Raw genomic sequence first — 24,805 nt, forward strand, 5'->3', positions numbered from 1 at the left:
GACGATCTTAAATATGAAGCAATCGTTTTATATTGGATATACTTACAGTAGACTACGGAAAATATGTTTTTCCAAAAAAATTATTGGTTTTTCTTTGCTAATATATCATAAAAAGATTAATTATACAAGTTGAGCGATTGTTGATTAAACTCTTTGAGTAGTTATAAACAATAGAGCTGTTATATTATGTTTGAATATTCTCGCCGTTGGCTGCTGAGCTATATAGTTTCGATAGGCGGCCGATAGATGGCAACGGCGTCGCTTGGAAAATTAATTTGTTAATTTTCGATAAAAAATGCAATAAATCATGAAAATAATGATGGAGCAATATGGAGTAATTAAAGAGCAATCGTTTCATACTGGATATAGTTGCAGAAAACTGTTGGAAATATGTTTTTGAGTAAAAATGATAAATATTTTACGTTTTTTGTAAATATTTCAAAAACTATTAATTTTGAAAGGGGAGCAATTGTGGATTCTGACGGAGCAATTAAGGAGCAATCATTTGAGCTATTAATTATTAAAATATATGAACTTCCAGTGCCAACTTATTTCCGGTAATTTACGGGTAAATGCCTGCATAAGATACAAAAAAAAAATATACGAATAATCTATTGTCGAATATTATTACATATATCAATATTAAGTATTATATATTACCCATACAGCACTAAAGCTTGCAACAACATTACTGCAACATTGCAATATTGCATATTGTAGTTTAATGTTGCAGAAATATTACAAAGACATTATTTTACAATATAACTTTAGTAATGTTACAGCAACATTCCAAAAATATTCCAAAGAAAGTATTTGATAATCGCTAATTCATTCGTTTACCGCTATGCGGCGCATATTGCGCTATCTATTCCGCATTTAATTTTTAGTCACGATGATTATATAAAGTTTACAAAGAGCGACTAATGAGATTAAAGATATAATAACTATTTTTATTAGCTTAAATTGTATGATATAACCCCAACACAGGGGCCTCAGACATTGGACTAAGAATTCTTTTAATAGTTTCCATTGTTATATAAAATCAAAAATTTGATAATAATTTTTTAACATGCAAAAAAGATACTTCAGATTTTAATAAATAAATTTTAAGATTATATGAAGACAAGAGAGATGTGAAAAAACTTGTATGCGTAAATCCACCACAATCTTTTTGCATATCTGAATATTTCGGATACAGAGATTGTGAATTTACAAAATTGCAAATTGAGTTTTTTTTATTTCTCTTAGATATTCTTTGTCACTGAAGAAAGTCGAATGTGTACCGAAAAATTTGCAATTTATAATTTCGTTATTATTATAATACAGAAAATCTATATATACATTAAATCCTGATTCTTATATGCCTAATTTCTAATTATTTTTTTCATATGTTAAAGATATTATGTCGATAAATATACATAAAGCATTATTGCATATATATTATATTGCTATGTTGCTGCAATATTATATTGCAATATTTCTGTAGGCGGACATTTTACTGTTGCTGCAATATCATAACAACGTTGCAGCAACATTTCGTAATGTTTCTGCAATGTTGCAATCTTGCAGAAAAATGTTGCTGCAATGTTGTTGCAATCTTGCGGTGCTGTATGGGTAGATACACGGTCGTAAAAAATTGTCATTCTAAATTGTACGTTCATTCTTGATTGTAAATCTAAATGCGATGTAAAAAAATACAACGCTTAAATTTTTATGCGTACAAATGTCGCGTCAGATCGATTGCAATGGAGAGGTAATAGATTCTTCGAGTTAAGTCAGTTGCAAAAATTATATTGCATCGCGTATTTAATAAAGGTTTCATGATCAATATCAGATGTTTTGACGCTATGTTTTTAATTTCAAAAACAAGGTGAATAAGGCAAGTGTGATTCTTATCTTATCTACATCATAAAGTAATATAATTACGACTATAACCTACAGCATCATAGGTCTTTACCCTTCACCATTTTGCGCTAATAATCTTAGAGATTAGATCTCTCTTCTAAGAGAAGAAGAAGCGCGTAATCATATTGTGGCATCGGGACGCTATGATACAGATTTAATCGCGAATTAAAATTACAAAAGAGAGTATCAAAAATACAAAATCATTAATCGTTACAATTAATGTGCTTTAATCTTTATATTATAATATATTATATGTATTATCCGAATGATGATTTTAAATTCAGTCAATTTCTTCTTCCGAAAATTTAAATATATTAGGTCGATTTTTATCTATTGCAAAGTACGCTAGATCACTGAACTTTCAAAACAGGATTCTATATTATTTCGTCGAAATTTATGCTACGTTGTATAAGTAAGTCTTTTGCTTTCTGATGGTTCACGCCAACCACCGAATGTCCTTTCGATTTCTTGCGCCACAGCAATCGTCAGATAATCGCAACCTGGATTTGCGACGATCTAAAGACAAAAGCGGAGAAAAATGAAGTTAAAATTAAATAAATTAAAAAAAAAATTAATAAGACTTTTTTAAACAAAAAGAAACTATTCAGGTAGCAAATGCATGTCATTTGATGCCAAAATAACGTCATTTGACGTTCAAATAAATAAATAATTGAAAAAAAGTTAAAAGCCAATACGAATCAAACGTAAAATGGAGGTGCAGATGAGGAAAGAAATTTTTTTTTCCTCGTTTATTCAACGACCGATTCGCGCTAATCTTTAATTTTTTTAATTCCAATTGTTTAACCATCGAGTCTGTTCCTTTTTTTATTTAAAAATACAATTGTTTAATAATTTTCGCATTTTTTGTTAGAATCAAGTAGAAAAGGGGTTTTTCACCTGAAGTCCAAGCGGCAGTTGGTTTTTGTCAAAGCCAAGTGGGCATTGTGTGACCGGAAATCCTAGCACATTGAAGATCATCATGTAAGTATAATTGCATACATTGTATAGACCTTCGTGAGGATAATGCGCCGATGAGATGAAAGATGGAAAGATTAATACACCATTATCGCCCAGCAGTTCCTAATCAAATTTCGTGCACTATTTAATGTTATATGTATGTACATATATATATTTTAATGTATAATATATGTGTATATTCATATATTACAGATTAAAACTCGCGCTTGTATCAACTATATATTTTGAATATTTTACTATAGATAAAATATTTTAAGATAAACAGATATTGTGTCTAATTTTGCTAAGAAGTTTAGAGATATGAATAAAATCTACCTCAAATTGCTTTTTCAATCGCATTCTTGTCTCCAATAATTTATTATATTCTGAGACTGGTAATTGTTTGATGATATTATTTATTATTCCATAACATATGGCAGGAAAAGTATGCGATGACATAAAAAAAAGATACTTTAATGTTTCCATAAGTACGCTCTTCGATTTCTGAAAAAAATTTTATGAGATATAATTTTGTTTTTTTCTATGAAATATTTACATTATACCTTAGGATCATCCAAGCGATTAAACATCGTATATATATCTTGAATTCTCAGAAGAATGAATGCGCTTAATTCAAGAGATAACTTCATATCTTCCAAATTTGCCTGTGAATAATCGAAAAAAATAAATGCGATGTCTGCCAATATTTTTAGATCTGTATATAGTAATATTGTAAAATCTAATATATTTTAAGTAGATTTTAATTCTTAATAAATGTACAATAAATTTTATATATGACAAGGTGAAACCTGCGAATGGTAACACCTCACCGATCTCACTTTGATTTTCACATATATTATATGTAGATTATAATGGTTAAAATCTTGACTCACATACACTTTTGCAAGTTTTATGACAGTAATAAAAAAAATTCTTTTTTCACAAATTAAAATTGACTTATACAATGTAATAAAAACTCTTGCCACATACTTTTTGCACTTTGATACTATATGTTGTTTCCAAGTATCTTTTCAGTTTGTAAATTACGCCTTTCATATCATTATTCACAGAATTGGTTGCGCTTGAGCCGCAATGGTCCATGTAAAAGAATTTTATATCCTCCAGACAGACCTGTACGATTATGTGGCAATACTTTGATTAATTGTTATAGTTCGCGAAATATTAAAATAAATATATTCACATTTATAAATATTTTATTACATATTATGAATATTTTATTATAAATATTTGTAATCACAATTGGAAAATTTTAACAAAGCAAAGACTTAAAAAACTCTATATTAAGATTTTAGGAAAATTCCCAGCAAGCAAAATGATGCAAACTTAATAAAGTAAAATTGTAAATTTGCTGTCATGCCGTGCATGGCAAGGTTTGCTCTGTCATTTGCGTGAATTTTGCATCTCGTTGTGCCAGAGTATACTTTGCTCTGTTCGTTTTGTAAATATGTTATCATATTGTGTACAATAAGGTTTACTCTGTTCTTGTCGTAAATTTGCTATTATAGCGCGTATAACAAGATTTGCTACTAATTTGCTACTAATGCGACGTAAAGTTTGTGTTACATCGTGAATAGCATCATACGTGTTCTTCTATGCGTAAAATTTACGAGCAAGCCTTTTTCTATTATTTACAGCATCGTGAGACGAAAAATTTTGCCGTCAATTTGCTTCAAACTTTTCGACAAACCAAAACAAGACAAATGTTTGCTAGACAATTGTTGTAAAATTAAAGCACACTTTGTCGCAAAGCTTTGGCAAAACGTGATTTTAATATTCTTGGCTATCTGGATTCTGACCTTTTTATTAAAGCCAATTCTCGCTTCGTCAGTTTGCGCTATAACTGTCAACAGAAGAGGCAAATCCGAGGCGTATCTAACCATTGAACCAATTGCAAAAAAAGAAGACCAATTTTTGTCATATGCGCCAGGCTTATGGCCCTCTACTGAAACCCAGTCTGCGAATATATAAATTAGCAATTTTAATCGTTATTTATCGTAACACTCTTTCATGAATAAGTGTAATCCAAAATAAACAATTGTAAAGATATGAATATTTTTTTCTGTCTTTATTAACTGTTTGGTATGGATGTAAACAACTTACTGGGCGTAGGTTTATGACCGAAAACACCGCAAAACATTGCCGGAAGTCTAGCCGATCCAGCGATGTCTGAAACTAAGCTTAGAAGAGAGGCGCCAGTGCCAAGAAGAGCAGCCTGATTAAATATATATATATATAAAATTATAATATATTTATTTATATATGTTCAATTATAATTAAAATTATTTTATAATTTAAATAATTTTATAATTATTTTATAATTTAATTTAATTTAATTTATTTATATATATGCCATTATAATATATTTATGAACATATATATTTAATTATTAATATATTTATTTCGCATATTTATATATTGCATTTTCTATTTATTATAAATTTCTATTACGTATTATTAAAAGAAAAATTGTAAACAGAGATTATTTTGAAGGAAAATTGTTCGCTCTTTTGGAAAAGAAAACATCATATACAAACCTCGCCACCGGAAGAACCTCCAGCGGTTCTCCGAGTGTCGTAAGGATTCCTGGTAGCGCCGGTTACTTTGTTAAATGTATCCCACCACAAACACAATTCTGGCGTATTACTGACAAGAAGAGGAATACCACCAGCCTCACGAATCTTCGCCACGACATTGGCGTCGCACGTTGCTCTCGAAGGAGTATCCTTTACTCCCACCGAATAACTCATCCCTAGACAGATAAACGTTTATTTTTATCGTGTTAGTGCACGTATTAAGTGCAAAAAATTATAATCTATAAAATTATTTGGGGCGATTACGATAATTACGGCCCTCTATTTGAAAGGTCGTTTCTGAAGACATTTTTGACGAGAAACACGGGAAAAATAGTAAAAAAAATTTCCGACCAATATTTTCCGAAATATGTCACTTTATTAAAGTATTGGACATAATAAAACTTTATAAAAACGGATCCAACAATATTGACCTTGATATATGTTGTCAAGATCATGATCCTGAGTAACTTTTCCTTATAACTTAATCGGCGGTCTCTTATAATTTTTCAGATATTTAAAACTAAAGTTTAATTCGGCAGTTTAATATAACGTAACCCAAATCAAATTTTAGTTTTAAATCAGAAATAGATTTGGGTTAGGTTATATCTTTCGGAAGTGGAGCCCTTTTGTAGAGGGGGGCGGAACTCACTGTGTCCATGCATATACTTTACAACGCGAAGCGAGGTCTATTTTATAATTGTTATGTGGGTGGGAGATGGATTAGGTTAGATTCTAAGTTACACATGGAAGATACTCGCCCATACAGCACCCCAAGATTGCAACAACATTGCAGCAACATTTTTCTGCAAGATTGCAACATTGCAGAAACATTACAAAATGTTGCTGCAACGTTGTTATGATATTGCAGCAACAGTAAAATGTCCGCCTACAGAAATATTGCAATATAATATTGCAGCAACATAGCAATATAATATATATGCAATAATGTTTTATGTATATTTATCAACATAATATCTTTAACATATGAAAAAAATAATAAAAAGTTAGGCATATAAGAATCAGGTTTTAGTGTGTATATAGATTTTCTGTATTATAATAATAACGAAATTATAAATTGCAAATTTTTCGGTACACATTCGACTTTCTTCAGTGACAACGAATATCTAAGAGAAATAAGAAAAAACTCAATTTGCAATTTTGTAAATTCACAATCTTTTTGTATCCGAAATATTCAGATATGCAAAAAGATTGTGATTTACGCATACAAGTTTTTTCACATCTCTCTTTTGTCTTCATATAATCTCAAAATTTATTTATTAAAATCTGAAGTATCTTGCATGTTAAAAGATTATTATCAAATTTTTGATTTTATATAAGAATGGAAACTATTAAAAGAATTCTTTGTCCAATGTCTGAGTCCCCTGTGTTGGGGTTATATTATACAATTTAAGCTAATAAAAATAGTTATTATATCTTTAATTTTTTTAGTCGCTCTTTGTAAACTTTATATAATCATCGTGACTAAAAATTAAATGCGTAATAGATAGCGCAATATGCGCCGCATAGCGGTAAACAAATGAACTAGCGATTATCGAATACTTTCTTTGGAATATTTTTGGAATGTTGCTGTAACATTACTAAAATTATATTGTAAAATAATGTCTTTGTAATATTTCTGCAACATTAAACTATAATATGCAATATTGCAATATTGCAGCAATGTTGTTGCAAGCTTTAGTGCTATTATATGGACGCAACAGTGAGCTTCACAACATATGTCAAGGTCAAAGTCATTTTTGTCCGTTTTGTAACGTTTTATTATCATGTCCAATACTTTAAAATGATATATCTTGAAAAGTATTGGTCAGAAAATTTTTTTACTATTTTTCTCGTGTTTCTCTTCAAAAATGCTTTCGGAAACGACCGTTCAAATAGGGGGCCGTAGTAATCGTGTCATAATCGTGCCAATTATTTCACCGATATCGTTTTTATTTGAATTTAATATATTTTTTATTACGTTTTTAAAAAATATACATGTGTACAAGAATGATAAAAGGGAAATGAACAATATGTGTAAAATGTTGTAAAATTTATTCGTAAAATTTTAAATCAACATTTATTAATGCTAATCTCTTTCGTATTACACCACGTATTACTACATAGTATCTCTAAATGCGAATTCCAAGAAGAACTTTTTTATGAATTTATTCAGGGGACAACAACTTTACTAAATCACGTGAGTTATTGTGAACATAGTAATATATGCAAACGAACGACTCGGAGAGATAGATATGTAAAGGAAGAGAATATAGAGACGATATAGACAATTCTTTTGAACGTATTACGTCAAGCGTATATAGCAAATCCGTGAATTCACACGCGTAGTTAATGTAAATGCGTAAATTGATAGTTTCAATAATATATGTCAAATATCAACTAGAAGAAAATCACCGAGGATTCGCGCGTTATATTAAATATCTTCGTGTGTCGCAATAATATTATTGCATAAATAAAATCATTAAAATTTATATTCGTCGTAGCGTATGCATACTTGTTATATTAGAACGGATTGAAATATGTGACCCACCTTGAACAGCAATACTTTCCTTAATCGTAACAGGTAGACCTAGCAGCGGTTTCTCGCTCGCAATTTTTGCCTCGTTCATCGTCGTTGATTTCAAAAAATCGTCGATATCACGCGCTTCTCGAACCGCCGCCTCGAATCGATCCTCCACGATCGCGTTGATCAACGGATTCACCTCCTTGCATCGCTTCACGTACGCGATGATCACTTCCTCACAACCGATCTTTCGAAAATAAATTTGTATACTAGATGTACCAAAACTATCTGTTCTTTCAATAGCGGATCTTTTTCTGGCCAATTTAAAATAATTTTTATTTTTAACGAAAATATTGAAATAATTTTCGAGATATAAATGATTGAAATATGAAGATATCTTGTATTAATCTGTATGTAATATTGCCTTATTAAAATATCTCGAGATTATGTAATCTGTCTCGAGAGACATAGATGACTTACCTCTCTTCTGCGGATTCTCCGCGCGATTTCCGTCGCCGGTTTAAACAAGATTTGATTATCAATCGGCGGACATAGTCGTTTTTTCTTCAAGCCTCGTAATTTGAATAATGGACCGAGCAAACAATAGAGACAGAACAAGCTGCCTTTTATTAATGTCCTTATTATCGCTACTCCAACCTGTTATATGAAGGGAAACAGTAGTTTTAACTATTTTTGATTTGCAAAATCTAGATTAAGTCTTACCATTTTATCGATTATTCTTATCGCGTAAAGAACTCTATCATATTTTCTTCTTTAGAAAAAATCTCAGAAATTCTTTATTTCTTCGAGATGCAATCTAAAGATGCGATTTAAAGAGTTCGTATCTCCTAGATAATAAAAAAATTTTAGTTCTTGATTCACGAATCGTGTCATATGCATCTTACATTAATGAGTAACTTAAACTTACAGAATAATCAAAACAGAGATCACCGTGAAGAACATTGAATAGTTTCATAATGTATTCCGTCACGTCATTGCGATTAATCACGATTGTCTATAATTAAACCATCGAATTAAATCATCAATTCTGAAAAAAGCACGATTGTATTAATTATGGATGATATGTTTCGTGACAACAATCGAAGTTCAATCTAATCCCTTTACTTAAATTTGTCGAGATAATTGACAGTAAAAAATTATCTTATTTAATTTTTCCAATAATTAACGGAGAAAGAAAAAAATAAGAAAAATATTATTTTGACATATGTTATATTGAAAATAATTTAATCAACATTAGTTAATCAATGTGATGTCGAATCCAGTGGAAACTCCTTTCAAAGAACCTCTCCAGATAATTGAGCAATAAGAAAAAAAAAAGAAAAAAAAAAGATCGAGATGTAGATCAATATAAATATTTCAAAAAATTTTAATAATATAACCGATATGATAATACAATATTAATATAAAAAGTAAATTCTTTCAGATCAATTTTTCTAATATCACGAAAAGAAGATGATTATTATATTGTATCTGGAATGATCCCAGCTAACAAGCACACATGACTTTACCATCCAGTGACGTCATTTGGACATCAAATAATATTATTCTGACGTCAAATGTGACGTACGTTTATTACCTGGGATCATTGTTATATTTAGCGTCTCATTATTTTTTATAAAATTTTTCTACAAATATAGACAATGTGAAACCAAGATAAAAATCAAAGTGAACATTGTACGAAACGTATTCGTAAATTTAACACTAACGTAAAAATACGTGTAAAATGATATTGTTATTGTGGAAAATTGCGTAAACTTAAATTTTACGATTTTATTTTTATGATGAACGCACGCGGTCGTTTGCAGTAATCCAGCTACGGATGTCTAACGTAATGCTTTGTAGACGTTTCTTCTAGGTTCTAGGTCGTGTATCCTGCATACGGTTCATTGAAACGATAATGAGGCACGAGATGGGAATTCTAAGAGGCCACCTTACCTTCTTCTCTCATGTACGTACGCCCGCGCGTCATCGTATATATATAATAAATCAAATATATATCTCCCTTCCTCGTGCTTTTTCACGTAGACAAATTCGCTTTACGAGGGAAAACTTCAAATTGAAAAACCTTATGATTCGCGACAAAAATTTTCATCCTATAATCTAATAATTTTATTGTATTATTAGAAATATCCATTTTATATATTCGATTTTATATATTTTTTGTTTCTCACAAATCATATTCTAATACATATGTTATTCACCTTTCTCATAAGAGAAATTTTGTCTAGATATATACGGATTTTGTGAAAGAGCGATGTTCTTTTAAATATTTAAATTTAATTATATATATTCTTTTTTATTCATAAGAACGAAAAAAACTGCAAGAAATATTTTTCAAGCAGCGCGATCTATATGACTCGTTAATTAATTATCATTTACGTGTGTCATAAATTTCGAGAGATTTCTTTAAAGATAAGAATCCTTCAGAATATTTTAGAATACTTTAGAATTCTGTTATTTGGGACATCGGCCAAGATAAGTAGAACTCACGTAGTTGGCATACGCTATTAAATGATTGAATATAAATTAGCTTGAATTGCTTTTGAATGTAGGACGATTTGATTTATCATGCAAAAAAAAAAATAATCAATCATCGTTATTAATAATTTAATTCATTTGTAAAATGAAACTTTTTTTGTTATAAGTTTATTTCTATGCATCAATAAAATGATTATTGATCAGATTTGATCAAAAAATTTGACTCTCTAATATTCACTCAATATGCAAAATCCACATATTTATAAATCAAATCGATTTTGTCAAATAAAAATTTTCATTTCACATAATCTAATAATTTTATTATTGGAAATATTCAATTTTATATATTTTTCGTTTCTCACAAATCATATTGTGCTACATATGTTTTTTTTTTTCTTTCTCATGAGAGAAATTTTTTCCAGATATTTGAATTTTTGTAAAAGAGAGAGCTATTCTTTAAGATAATTAAAATTAATTATAGACATTTCAATTTTAATTATTTATTTATTTTTATTGTATAATTATAAATTGTATGAAAAAAATTTCTCACATCGCGATTAAAAATATACAGACTTTCGTTTTGACCCATATAGCACTGAAGCTTGCAACAACATTGCTGCAATATTGCATATTGCAGTGTAATATTGCAGAAATATTGCAAAGACATTATTTTACAATATAACCTTAGCAATGTTACAGCAACATTCCGAAAATATTACAAAAAAAGTATTCAATAATCGCTAGTTCATTCGTTTACCACTAAGCGGCGCATGTTGCGCTATCTATTCCGCATTTAATTTTTAATCATGATGATTATACAAAGTTTACAAAGAGCGGCTAGTAAGATTAAAAATATATAATAACTATTTTTGTTAATTTAAGTCGTATGATATGACCCTAATACAGGGGCTCAGACATTGGACTAAGAATTCTTTTAATAGTTTCCATTCTTATATAAAATCAAAAATTTGATAATAATTTTCTAATATGCAAGATACTTCAGATTTTAATAAATAAATTTTGAGATTATATAAAGACAAGAGAGATGTGAAAAAACTCGTATGCGTAAATTCACCACAATCTTTTTGCATCCGGATATCTGAATATTTCAGATACAAAGAGATTGTGAATTTACACAATTGCAAATTGAGTTTTTTCTTATTTCTCCTAGATATTCTCTGTCACTGAAGAAAGTCGAATGTGTACCGAAAAATTTACATTTTATAATTTCGTTATTATTATAATACAGAAAAACTATATACACGCTAGATCTTGACTCTTATAGGCCTAATTTCTTATTATTTTTTTCATATGTTAAGGATATTATGTCGATAAATATACATAAAGCATTATTGCATATATATTATATTGCTATGTTACTACAATATTATATTGCAATATTTCTGTAGGCGGACATTTTACTGTTGCTGCAATATCATAACAACGTTGCAGCAACATTTCGCAATGTTTCTGCAATGTTGCAATCTTGCAGAAAAATGTTGCTGCAATGTTATTGCAATCTTGCGGTGCTGTATGGGGATTGATATTCTTCGTAGCAATTCTCATGTATTTGCATAAAACGTGAGAGAATTCCATGATGGCATTGAAAAAATAAGCGCATTTCTATTCAATTAAAATTACATCATAATTTATATTATAAATAGAAATATTTCAAACGTGTTGAAAGAAATATTTCGAACGTGTCAAAGAAATATTTTTTTAGCATATATTATAATATATATTGTCTCGATAACTCGTATCATTCTGATAGTCAATGATATGATTAGTATTATGTATGCTGTATTATCGTATCTTATTTTTTACGTTTGTTTACACATACAGAGTACTAAAGTTTACACTGCAAAATAAATGAGTAATTGCAACGAAAAGATTAATCATTAAATATAAAATACACCCATTAATAACAACGCATAATGAAGACATTTAATTCATTATATTCACAATTCAATATCAATTACACCAAGCAAGAATTAATTTTGCTTCCTCAAATTTTTTTTCTACGCGTATACATATATCATCAACGATTCGCTATCTTTCTCTTTTCCAGATTATAATCTTAATAAACAGGGTGTAACGGAGCGCCCGTATCAGCAGTTTTTTGAGGAAACAACGCATTTTCATGAAAAATGTTTCATGCAAAAGTTGTAGAGCTCTAAGTGGCGCATTATATAATAATATTAGTATGACCTTGAATATTACTGTTAAGGTCATATAAAAATCACTTTGAATTTTTTAAACGGAACCCCCTATTTTTCATTACATATTCTTGTAGCTTACCTCGAGAGCTTTCCGAAACACTATAATAAAGTATTTTTTCATTAAATACTTTTTGAGTTATTTTATATTTTAATCTGACATATTTTGATATGAAAAATAAAATATAAAAATAAAATATTAAAAAAGGATCGACCAATTCGCACGAGTATAAGCGCGTAGCGAGAAGAGACAACCCAAAAGTATTAGGCGCGCGACGAAGTTTTGGGAGGAGCGCTTTACAAGTGACAATAAGTTACATACAAACGGTACATAATGATGGATTCTCGCGTACTAGCAACCACATATCAATACCGCCCATATTAGGCCGTTTTTTCTCATCGCACGGTAATACTTGCGCGAATTGGTCGATCTTTTTTAATTAATTTCTCAATAATTATTACGAAAATCGTAAAATGGTACAGGACTTTCCTTTTCAGTTTGACCTAATCTACCTTCACACTTTGGGCGTGTCAAAAATTATCGGACACTTTGTATAATAGTAAACTTGCAATAAAAAAACATACATTTTAAAATATATATATCAAGGTTATAAATTTGAGGAAAAGAGAGATGGAAACTTGCTGATTCAGAATTAGCAAATTGTTGATTCATTTAATCCAATTAGCAATTGCAATTGAAGGATTTAGTGTGCAAGAATGATTTATCCGAAATTGACTTTAAGAACTTAAGATAAATTTTAAGTAATATTTTAAGATTTTTAGTATATATATATATAGTAAATATATATATATATATATATATATATATAGTATATATATATAGTAAATATATAATTAATTTTGTTAAATAAATTTAATTACCTCGACTGTATAATTATAATTGTTTCGTGTTCTTAGAAAAGCGTGCCGAAAACAATTCTCCCTTCTTAGGATGATCTTCATCACTTATATATACGATTCGAATCTGAGCGAGCGAGCATCACGTCCAGTTCGCGACCGTCACCATTCATGACTAATTCACACCGATTCAAAAAAGAAACCATGGACAGAAACGAGTCTGAAGAAGCGACGAGTGGGGCAAACGTTGTCGAAGCATGTTTCGTTGCGCGTTGTCTATATCATTTCCATTTTAATACGCTTACTATAAATTTCACGACGCACTTCTAGAAAATATTGTGCTATTGTTATAATCTAGTATTATTATGGAAAATATGTAGTTCAATTAATTAATTTTTTAAATTATTTTTGTAATTTGTAAATTATTGAAATTTTTCTCTTCATTCAGTTGAACAACTTTATCAATTAAATTAATTATTTGGTCTACTTATTGTCTATGTATGTCTTTTTTTTTGGCGGCTCTACATCTATATAAATTAATTATGTACACGCGCGTGCGTCAGTTTTTTCTCGCATTCGAAATAATAAATAATTTATAAAATATTCATTATTTCGAAGGCCAACCAAATGCTTTTTTGTTTATTGTAAATTGAGTCCATTGTATGATTCTATTTAAATTTCAACATTTCACAGTTTATAAATATTAATACACAGAAGTTAAAAGGTTAAAAAAGTGATTGAATAATACATATAGGATTTTTATTATTGGCCGACTCGAGTTTGAACTTTGTCGAAACAAGAATTTTCGATAGAGAGCAAGAGTTGGATATATAGTATAATTGAAACATTAATATCTGGAAAAAAAAAATTTGTACAAAATTTATATGAATGATATACAAATGTATAAAATGTTTGAAAATTGTCAGGGACGAGAAGAAGAAAGTATATATTTGATAGCATTTCAACGTTTGAAAAGTACCCAGACAGCACAAGGATGTCCTTAGGACGTCCAAAGGGCATCCAGGACATACATGTAGGATATCCTCAGGATATCCCATTGTAATCCTCAGATCTCCTCTGGATGTCCCGAGGAAGAGTAAATGATAGCTGTATATTAATCTCTGGAGAATCCAGGAAGATCCTGTGGAACATCCTAAGGATTTTTATAGGATATGTTAGGGATATTTTTCGTATGTTTCAAGGAGCAAATTTTAAAATTTAAATATAAATTAAAATTATGTTTTGTTATTTACTGCCAATATTAAAAATCTAATATTAAAAATAGTTCACCGTTCTTTAATATTTGAGGCTTTCGTGCTGTACATGAATATTTTAGGTTTGGCTCCCGGGTGTGAGTTGTGTAATATTTTCTAAACAATCCAATATCTGAATTCCCTATGTTGGGATTGCATCAGAAATTGAACTGATAGAAAATAATTACATTTGTAATTTCTTGTCAGTTGCTCTTTGCAAGCTTTATATAATTCTCATGACCAAATCTCAAATACGAGTTCGCGTGTCGCATAGCGGTAAACAAACGAACTAGCGGTTGAATATTGTTTGTAAAGTTTTTGGAATGTTGCGAACAGTAACATTTCTCGTGAAATATTAAATAAATAATAATTTTGGATATATGAAAATGTGCGCATCAAATTCAATTATTAATATTAAACGAAATTAACGTTAACAATTAATTGCACATATATATGTCCTCTGGAAATCCAAAAGACATTCAATATAATAGACAGGGCAGATATATCCTACAGACATCCAGGGGTTATCCAGTGGACATTTATAGGACATTAATACTTATTATAATACTTAAGATTTCTAAATTATATAAAATAGCCGACACAACTAAAAATAATTATGTACGCATCTTAAACTTTTATAAATATATTTATAATAATATCTTAAAACATCCTACAAATGTCCTGAACTGTCCTGGACATATTCAGGATGATCCTGAGGATGTTTTGTGTTGTCTGGGGTAAGACTTTTCTTTCGGTGTGTTTTCGAAAGTAGAGATATGTATAACTTATTAAAAGAATAATTAGAGGGAGGCAGGAAACGATGCTTGGGATAATAATAGGATTTTCTCATTAGTTTCTAATTACATGTAACATCGATTTTATAAGTGCTATGCAAATTTTCTAGCATACGACGACATATACAGAAACGAAAATAATTACGCAAATAATCATAAAAAAAAACTAATTTTTCTTAAACTAAAAATATAATATAACTTCGGAGTTTATTCGAACATTTCTGTCTGCGATTCGTGCTATATACAAAGTATCCATAAAATCAGTCTTATCTTTGAAAAATTCATAACTCTTTAATAAAGCATTTTCGGACATAGGTTTATGTAAATTATTTTTACCTACTCGATCCCGCACATTAACGCATTTTATAAATTCCTAATCTTTCCGAATAATCCTGTATAATAAGAAAAAAAAAATTAAGAGAGACGAGTACAATCGAAACGAGATATTTATTACAGAAAGATTACAAGATTATATCCAAGACTATAAACATTTTATACGCGGCTGTAATACGCCGTGATCTGGACACGGGAGTTTCCCCCGTTTAATCGTGAAAAATATTATTTACATTGCACATATATCACACTAGCGTTACTATCAGACAGGCGGAAAGTTGATCGCTGAGAACTCTCCGCGAAAGGTCGTTAAAAAAAAAAAAAAAAAAAAAAAAAAATACAACCCTTATTTCAACACACGAACTCGTCTTTCCTGTCGCGTAAGAAATAATTGCTAGACGATTTATAGAATAAAAGTGATCTTTTCGTCTGACGCGATTAAATTATTAATACATCCGCATCTCTACAACGAATATTAATCAAGTTCAATCAAAACCGATATCTAATCAAACTTAGAAAATTTCCTGTCAATTTTCCATCTTCCTCTTCAATCTTAGAGATTAATTATGCACGAATTTTAAAAGAGCCAAAGATAGGAACTGAAAATTTAGTTCATTTATATCGAATAAAAATCTATAGGTGTTATAGAGAATCCGCGAATGCTCGAAGAAAATATCTATCTTCGCGAATTCGCATCCTCTATAGTATCAATTTTTCAATCTTTCATACAAATTCTCGGCTAATTTGGAAACAAATTAACGAAAGAAAAAAGAAGCGTGTATGTTCTTTTTCGATTAAAAGAATCATCGCTTAGAGTTTAGATAAACGTCTAAACAACACGAGTGAATAATAGTCGTGACGTTGTTCTATAAATCTATAATATGCGTACAAATATATAGGATCAAAAATAATTCATCTATAACAGTTATGTTATCGAAAACGCAAAGTAATATATATTCTTCTAGGCGACTATCTCCGTTCATCGCGAACGGGCGCTATTATACCACTTCCAAAGAATGCGTGTTAAGGAAGAACTGAACGGATCACAGCTAAAAACTAAAATTTTTATTTTCATGAATTTTTTCGCGTCGTACAGTTAAAATCGTGATAGTCATTATAAAAAAGTTAGTTCGATATAAGATATTTACGATTTTGAAGTGAAATTATATTCTACAGGACAAATCTTTACTTTAACTCACAAATTAATTATTAATTTTATATTTTAAAAGTATAAAAAAGCTTTGCGCAATGTCAATTTTATAAATCTCAAAATGTATTAGATTTAATTAATTAACTAATTAATTTTTGATATAATATATTCCATATACTTTGTAATTGAGGATGGTCCAAAAAAGGGACCGAAACGCTTTTTGTGATTTTATCTATCATGTAGTCAAAATATCAATGTAATTTGATTGTAATAAAACATATGCGTACAAATTACAGCGCTGGTTCTTGATGGCCTTTTATTTTCTTCGTATGATGTATTAGATTTATTAACTTTTGAGATAGCTGATCCGTCCAGTTTCTCCTTAATTTTTCATTCTCGCTGTTTGTTATTCTTTCTTAAGTACCGAATATATTATTATTATTACTCTTATTATTATTTATGCTTATATTCAGCGTATATATGCGTCGTCTTCGTTTCCTGACAACGATACTAGCATTGTCACTTTAAATCGCTGCTGTCAATCGCCATTCTGTTAAGTCGGGATTACGACGAATTTAACGGGACGTGACGGGACATTAAGTAACGTAAAATTTAAAACACGTAGTTTTATATGCGACTAATTATGATCGACTTTACATGACGTGAAATATCAGAACTTAACGCGATAGGAAAGCTTGCCAATGTCAAGTTTTGACATTGTGTGTTTCGTTTAGTCGGGCTGTTCACGTGACTCTTTCAGCTCACGTTCCATCGCGTCCCTTTACGTTAAGTTCATCGTAATCCCGGCATTATCGTTATACTAAAATACGTCGACGTGTATGCGTATATACATATATGTATATGCATGATGATATATGATGCGCACATATACATATATGTTGCAGACTTTTCGTAAAAAATCAATCTTTTTATAAAAAGACTTGGCAATTTTATAAAGCATCTTATAAAAAGCTTAAGTTTTTCATAAAAAAGCCGTATTTATATATAAAAAGCTTGCGACACGCGCGCGCGCATACACACACGCACACATATACATACATACAAAGTTCGCACGATCGAATTTTTAACGTCTACAATGAAAAAAATATTTTTTTTTTTCTTTTAAAACACTTTCTCTTAGCACTTTGGAATCTTCTTAAAGATTTATTGTTATCATAGTTTGCCGAAAGAAATGACAAATTGCTTGATACATTCGTGAAGAAGTAAATAAGTATCTTATGTACATAAGTGATGGCTAATAGTTGACGATGTTGATCGATTATTAGTGATATTTAAGATTTTTGCAGCAATTTGCGGTATGTAATTAGACCAAACATTGTATAGTGTTGTAATATTATTCATTAAGTATTGACTGTATAAAAGTAATCGAAATACCAGATGTTGTGATTCGAATTTTGTGACGATTAAAGTGCTACTCGATAAAAAAATCTTCATTGTAGTGAAAATTCAATTAGGCGGTAAAATGTAAGAAAAACAAAGCCAAATATGTGCATAATATGCGTCATAAAACATCGCATTACATCAATAAGCGTTTAAAAAAGAGATAGATTCCATTAATATTTTTTTCGTTAAGACTTCTGTTTCCTTGCTATAATCATATTGGATTATAATGTCAAAAACGAAAAAAAAAAAACGTTTATTCATTTCTCAAAATAAATTCGTTTTTTTCATATGTTATCATTATAATAAAATTGATCAAATGTACCGAAATAAAGTTCATGTTTTTTTAATTTTCTGAAAAAAATACGAGATTGTAATAAACTAACAAAAATATACGAAAAATTGTAGCAATACGACGCAAACGGTCTGACCACCGGTATTTTAAAAGCGTCTAAAGCAGAAAATGTATGTCACTCTCTACGGGGACAAAACGCATTATAAAAATCCTAGTCACATAAAGAAGCGCTTAACAAAGAGATGATGATATTTCTTAAAATAGCCATTACATAATTAACATGATAGCATTAATTTTTTTAACGATTTTCTTTTTACGACCCCAGAGGATATACATATATATGTTAATTCGAAAAACGATAGGACTGTATTTATAAAACTATCCTTAAACATAAAAGTAACCATACAAAATTTACGATATGCTATTGCCTTCATACATGCAACTGTATGAAACAATCAATAATCTCTATATTCGTATAATAGACAATATTTTTACATCTGATAATAGCAATAGGTAATAATAACAAAAATGCAAAATCCGAGAGACAAACAAAACTCGTGAGCAATGGTCTTGTTCATTTGCAGAAAAGAACACGTTTACACTTAATGTTTTTAAAACGTTTCTGTTTTTCGAGATAAGCTTATGCTTTGTACCGACACGCACTTTTGGACGATCCGATTATCTCTTTCTTTCTTTCTCTTTCTCTCTCTCTCTCTCTCTCTCTCGCATATCAGCGCTTGATAAAGCGCAATAAATTATAATTAACAATGAAATGTATTTGAAAAGCATTCGAAAAAAGCAATATGTCACGAAATCAGATGTATCTCAAAATTCGTTATCTTTATCCACTTGATGGTGACTGTGTACGCATGTGTATATGGATTCAGCAAGTATACAGAATATATCACCATAAAAAGAATGAAATTTTGAAGCAAACACTGTAATTATTCATTCGTATTATCAGTCACTTGTTTCCGAAACGGCGATGCACTTGCGTTTTCTACTTGGAGACAGAGACAGATGGTAAGATTAGCGGTTAGTGGATAAATAATGTGATTACATGTGCGAGTTGGAAAAGATAGCGTTGAGAGATTCTTTGGAGAGGTTTTGAAGAGACGAGTAGCTCGTAGACGATAGGCAAACTCATCGCGCATCTTTTGCCGTCAATTTTTCTATTAGTTCTTGCAGAGGCGCCAACTCTCTTCTCTCAATCAGATTGAATTCCTATAAATTAATTAGATAGATTGGATCTGAAGAGTAAAATTAAGCATTACATGACAATTTTAATCTATATTAGATTTAAATATTACATCTCTTTTTTTTTTATATAAAAATATCCCCCATTTATATCATTACATAAAATTTATTATGTATATCATTGTCATATCGTACTAGATATTGTATACCTGAACAAAAAATATAAAATGCTTGAATGATGTATTTAAGTGTGCCTCCTCGCCGAGCTGCACGACTTCGCTGAAATGCTGATGATAAATATGGGCATATACTCTGAATAACCGTTTCAGAATGGTTTTTGCGATTGATAAGAAATTTTTTGGGAAAGGAACTCCTGCAAAAAAAAATAATCGAGGATTAATTCTCACAAATTTGAGATAATTGATGTATAGAAAATGAGATAGTCACCGATTTTAGATGGAAATAGAGTCTCGTCGTCTAATTGATCCTGCACCCAGGTCATTAAGTAGTCTATATACTTGGGCGCTGAGCACTTGATGGGTTTCTTTACCGTATGACCATCAGCCCAATGATACTCGTACTTTGGTCCAGCCGACATAATGGGACAGCTCTCCTCTGTGCAAAATTCCGTAATGGTGCCATAAAGCATATTGATTTGATTGAAAAAATCAACAGCTGAAGAAAAACAGATATGAGATAAAATTTATTTGCCCGATCAATACAAAAAGAAACAGAATATATATATATATATATATATAAAAAAACAGATGTTTCAACTCACTATTAACGGCCACCCACTCGTTCAAATCTTCCCCTTCGGGGAGCATAACGGCCAATCGCAAATTTCCGGAACCCAATGTAGCGGCGGCATGTTTCATCAAATCATATTGATGTGTGCCTTCAGGGATGTTCTTCTTTGGTTTAAAGGTCTTTGAAGACCTGCTCCCACTTGAGAAAAAAATTCAAAGACAAAGATTTATGTCCATAATTTTTATTCATGTTATTATATGCCGTTGAAATAAATTATTATTATTAACATTTTGAGAATCAACATTTGTCAGATACAGAATGTAATGAAGCTAAACATAAAACAAGAAAGAAAAATATAAGAGTCATCCCATACAGAATGAATAAAGGACATTCATTCATCACATTATCTCTTCAGGTAAGAAATTAACAGCATCTAATTAAACTGTTTGTATATATCGTTTTATTGAAAAGTTTAAAAATAACAAACACATCTAACAAAATGTAAATAATAAAAATCTAGCTTTACCAATTTATTTTAATAATTTTCTCACACACACACACACACACACACGTCATAAATTTTATTTTAACGGTAAATAAAAAAAATAATAATTGAATATATTTCTTCCTTTTCACTATGCTTTTTTAATATTCCCCCCAAATTTTTTTTTTTTTTTTTTTCGAAAGCCTAACTACATGCATGTTTACTTCATCATATGTACATAAAAAGAAATACAAATATAAAAAATAATTTAAAAAGATTTTTTGTTACACATAACATTTTTATGTTCTGTTTCGCAAATTCTTCCCCCCTTTTTTTTTCTTTTCAAAAATGTACACTTGCTCTATTGTATTGCAGAAAATAGCTGAGAAAGAAAACGATAACGCGCATTTCTTTTTAAAGTTACATTTTCTCCCAAATTCTTTTTTCCTTCCACGAAAAAAAACCTAAATATATATATATATATATGTCCATCTCATTATACATGCGGAAAGCGTGAGAAGGCGCAGCTGTAAAAGAAAAACGAACCTTTTACAGACACGCTCGGCCCGCAAGGCGCGACGCTCAGCTGATCGCGAATGTCAAAGCGTGCGACATGACGCGTCGCGATATCGCGATCTCGAAACACTTGACGGCAAGAAACAAGGCGCGGCCGCCGAGACGGGGAGATGATTCATAGATTACGCGTTGCATCGAGCAAGATAATCCTGACATTCGAGGAATATGTTGGGTTCCCACGGGAAGATGCGTAAAAAAATAAAGAAGAAGAAAAAAAAAGGAAAGCTTCCGCACGATAGGTAGCCCGCGCTATTTTTATCCTCGATCGATTCACACACCGGCGTATTGCACATCTCCATCCCCTCTCGATGAATTTATCGTCGTTCACAAAATGATAAACTTGATCATCGTTAGATTAGACGTGTAAAAGAAAAGAAAAACAAAAGGTACACGCAAACAAACGCGTACGCGTATTCTCGAATAAAACGAGAAATGAAGCTTTCGCGGGTAAAAATTCAACTCGTCACAAAACAAGGAAATCCTCGAAGATCCTTGTGACTAATGTCCTGTTTACTCTTCCTCCCGGTTCTTTCGAGACATATATACACATATATATATATATATATACATATATATCGATCGGACGAAGGGGACTCGACTCGACGGCGATTATTGGAGAGGAAAATTCGCGAGGCGATGGAGGACTTACAATAGGAAGCTCATTGTGATGGGCTCGTTGTGTATATAGTTGTAGCTGAATCACTCTATTCTCGCTCCGTTTTTACACTCCGATCTACTCTACGTTGCGATAAGGAGACAACGGACGCGATGACGGCGATGTTTGTCCGACGATAGCAGACGACGGCGACGTCGTTGCCAGTCAATCGCCCGCCGCGCTCGCGATGCTTTCGCTCCCTCTGTGTCTCGCAAACGTTGCTTGACGCTGTCGTACCGGGATGACGAATCTCCGTTGTCCGCTGTATGTTGTCCGTCTACTGTTCGTCCGGCTTCACTCACGTTATAATCCTTTCCTCGCGAAAATAAGACGGCGTTTGCGCCGATTCGACTAGAGTCACGGATCTTTGTCAAACACCTCTCTCTCTCTCTCTCTCTCTCTCTCTCTCTCTCTCTCTCTCTCTCTCTCTCTCTCTCTTTACTCGTAATTATTAGAGATTTTCAAGTTACTTTCCAAAATTCACTCCTTAAAGTAGAGTAACGTTCGATTGATCAATCAGGACAAAAGAAACAAAAATTTCTCTGTCTTGATTAGTCAATCGAACGCTACTCGATTTCAAGAAGCAAATTTTGAATTTCAATTTTCGAACGTAATCCTAGGTCAGTGACGTAACTACCACCCGGGAAGCCCGGACACGTTCCGGGCGTCCCAGCTTGAAAGAGGCCCTTAAATATCCAGGGCTGTTTGAAATGAATATAGTGGAGCGTGTACATACGATCGGTTACGGTAGTACGCGCCGCTGCCGCTAGGCGGCGATGCGGCCCGCGCTCAGAGCTGCCAGATTGAAGCCGGAACGGTATTACTAAGGTGGTGGGGATGGACCGATTCAGAAATTAATAAGAAATCTAATGATATTTTTTTTTTTAACGATTCATCGTTTTATATTTAATAAAAATTGTAATAGAAATAATTCTCCATCGAGATTGATAAAATGGACACTGCTTACTTTGTATATGTACTTTGTCTTTATATTTAGTTGATAGCATCGTTACATAATACTATCTATACAAGTAAACTTTGCTTCTTTCTGCCATTTCAGAAATATTTTCAAAGAATGCTGGATCGACGGCCAATCTTGCTTTAGGTGGCTGAATCAACGGCCATTTTAGTTTAAACAGAGGGGGATTTACCAATAAGCCCTTCTAGAGCTGATTCCAGAGGGGCCGCACCCCATACAGCACCGCAAGATTGCAATAACATTGCAGCAACATTTTTCTGCAAGATTGCAATATTGCAGAAACATTGCGAAATGTTGCTGCAACATTGTTATGATATTGCAGCAACAGTAAAATGTCCGCCTACAGAAATATTGCAATATAATATTGCAGCAACATAGCAATAATAATATATATGCAATAATGCTTTATCGTTATATGTATATTTATCGACATAATATCCTTAACATATGAAAAAAATAATAAGAAATTAGGCCTATAAGAGTCAGGATCTAGCGTGTATATAGATTTTCTGTATTATAATAATAACGAAATTATAAATTGCAAATTTTTCGGTACACATTCGATTTCCTTCAGTGACAAAGAATATCTAAGAGAAATAAGAAAAAACTCAATTTTTAATAGCGTAAATTCACAATTTCTTTGCATACGAAATATTCAGATATCCGGATGTAAAAAGATTGTGGTGAATTTACGCATACAACGAGTTTTTTCACATCTCTCTTGTCTTTATATAATCTCAAAATTTATTTATTAAAATCTGAAATATCTTTTGCATATTAGAAAATTATTATCAAATTTTTGATTTTATATAAGAATAGAAACTATTAAAAGAATTCTTAGTCCAATGTCTGAGCCCCTGTATTAGGGTCATGTCATACGACTTAAATTAACAAAAATAGTTATTATATCTTTTTAATCTTACTAGCCGCTCTTTGTAAACTTTATATAATCATCATGATTAAAAATTAAATGCGGAATAGATAGCGCAACATGCGCCGCTTAGTGGTAAACGAATGAACTAGCGATTATTGAATACTTTTTTTGTAATATTTTCGGAATGTTGCTCTAACATTGCTAAAGTTATATTGTAAAATAATGTCTTTGCAATATTTCTGCAACATTAAACTGCAATATGCAATATTACAATGTTGCAGCAATGTTGTTGCAAGCTTCAGTGCTGTATGGGAACCTAATACAGGCAATAATACGCTTTTAAAAACGAAACACTCGTGTCAGTGCGCTACGGTGACGTTACGTTGGCAGTACTGACAGTGAAATTTGAAACGCGCGCGCGCAGCCTGTATTTGAACGTATGAAAAGATCAAATTTTGAAACCTGACGAGGTCCTGATGACGTTGTGAGGAGATCAAAGGTTACGCGATATAAA

The 24,805-nt window shown here is 31.1% G+C and overlaps 2 protein-coding genes across 5 annotated transcripts; both read right to left on the reverse strand.

Moving 5' to 3' along the window:
• Positions 1–1,848: 1,848 nt before the first annotated feature.
• LOC138940979 (fatty-acid amide hydrolase 2-like) lies at positions 1,849–8,999 on the reverse strand. 2 transcript variants are annotated; one of them, XM_070310199.1, is made up of 12 exons: positions 8,906–8,939; positions 8,701–8,825; positions 8,458–8,634; positions 8,005–8,224; positions 5,418–5,632; positions 4,984–5,095; positions 4,680–4,837; positions 3,853–3,993; positions 3,426–3,527; positions 3,199–3,366; positions 2,803–2,985; positions 1,849–2,421 (listed from the first exon to the last, which is right to left on the reverse strand). In XM_070310199.1, the coding sequence occupies exons 2-12, from the start codon at positions 8,701–8,703 to the stop codon at positions 2,305–2,307; spliced, it is 1,596 nt and encodes a 531-aa protein (XP_070166300.1). In that variant the 5' UTR covers positions 8,704–8,825; positions 8,906–8,939; the 3' UTR covers positions 1,849–2,304. The 2 variants fall into 2 exon arrangements, with proteins under 2 accessions (XP_070166300.1, XP_070166299.1); XM_070310198.1 differs by lacking the exon at positions 8,701–8,825 and having other exon boundaries at positions 8,906–8,999.
• Positions 9,000–18,787: 9,788 nt separating this feature from the next.
• On the reverse strand, positions 18,788–22,785 carry Mats (MOB kinase activator-like 1). 3 transcript variants are annotated; one of them, XM_070310209.1, is made up of 5 exons: positions 22,433–22,785; positions 20,755–20,921; positions 20,421–20,588; positions 20,183–20,346; positions 18,788–20,000 (listed from the first exon to the last, which is right to left on the reverse strand). In XM_070310209.1, exons 1-5 carry the CDS (start codon positions 22,444–22,446, stop codon positions 19,920–19,922), a joined length of 594 nt encoding a protein of 197 aa, XP_070166310.1. In that variant the 5' UTR covers positions 22,447–22,785; the 3' UTR covers positions 18,788–19,919. The 3 variants fall into 3 exon arrangements, with proteins under 3 accessions (XP_070166310.1, XP_070166309.1, XP_070166311.1); XM_070310208.1 differs by having other exon boundaries at positions 20,421–20,648; positions 22,433–22,784; XM_070310210.1 differs by lacking the exon at positions 22,433–22,785 and adding an exon at positions 21,754–22,394 and having other exon boundaries at positions 20,421–20,648.
• Positions 22,786–24,805: the final 2,020 nt, after the last annotated feature.

Source organism: Polyergus mexicanus, unplaced genomic scaffold, assembly GCF_030449975.1.
Source record: "Polyergus mexicanus isolate NDT 795.1 unplaced genomic scaffold, iyPolMexi1.0 SCAF_18, whole genome shotgun sequence".
NCBI classification, from domain to species: Eukaryota; Metazoa; Arthropoda; class Insecta; order Hymenoptera; family Formicidae; genus Polyergus; species Polyergus mexicanus.

Bases quoted from the DNA above. Each gene is read 5' to 3' on its own strand.
- LOC138940979 (XM_070310198.1), bottom strand. From the start codon at position 8,953: ATGAAACTATTCAATGTTCTTCACGGTGATCTCTGTTTTGATTATTCT. The intron at 8,635-8,905 runs GTAAGTTTAAGT...TTCATATAACAG, and splicing joins ATCTCTGTTTTGATTATTCT to GTTGGAGTAGCGATAATAAG. The intron at 3,367-3,425 runs GTATAATGTAAA...AATTTTTTTCAG, and splicing joins ATCGCTTGGATGATCCTAAG to AAATCGAAGAGCGTACTTAT.
- Mats (XM_070310208.1), bottom strand. The intron at 20,347-20,420 runs GTGACTATCTCA...TTTTTTTTGCAG, and splicing joins TCTATTTCCATCTAAAATCG to GAGTTCCTTTCCCAAAAAAT. The intron at 20,001-20,182 runs GTATACAATATC...ATTAATTTATAG, and splicing joins ATTTTATATTTTTTGTTCAG to GAATTCAATCTGATTGAGAG.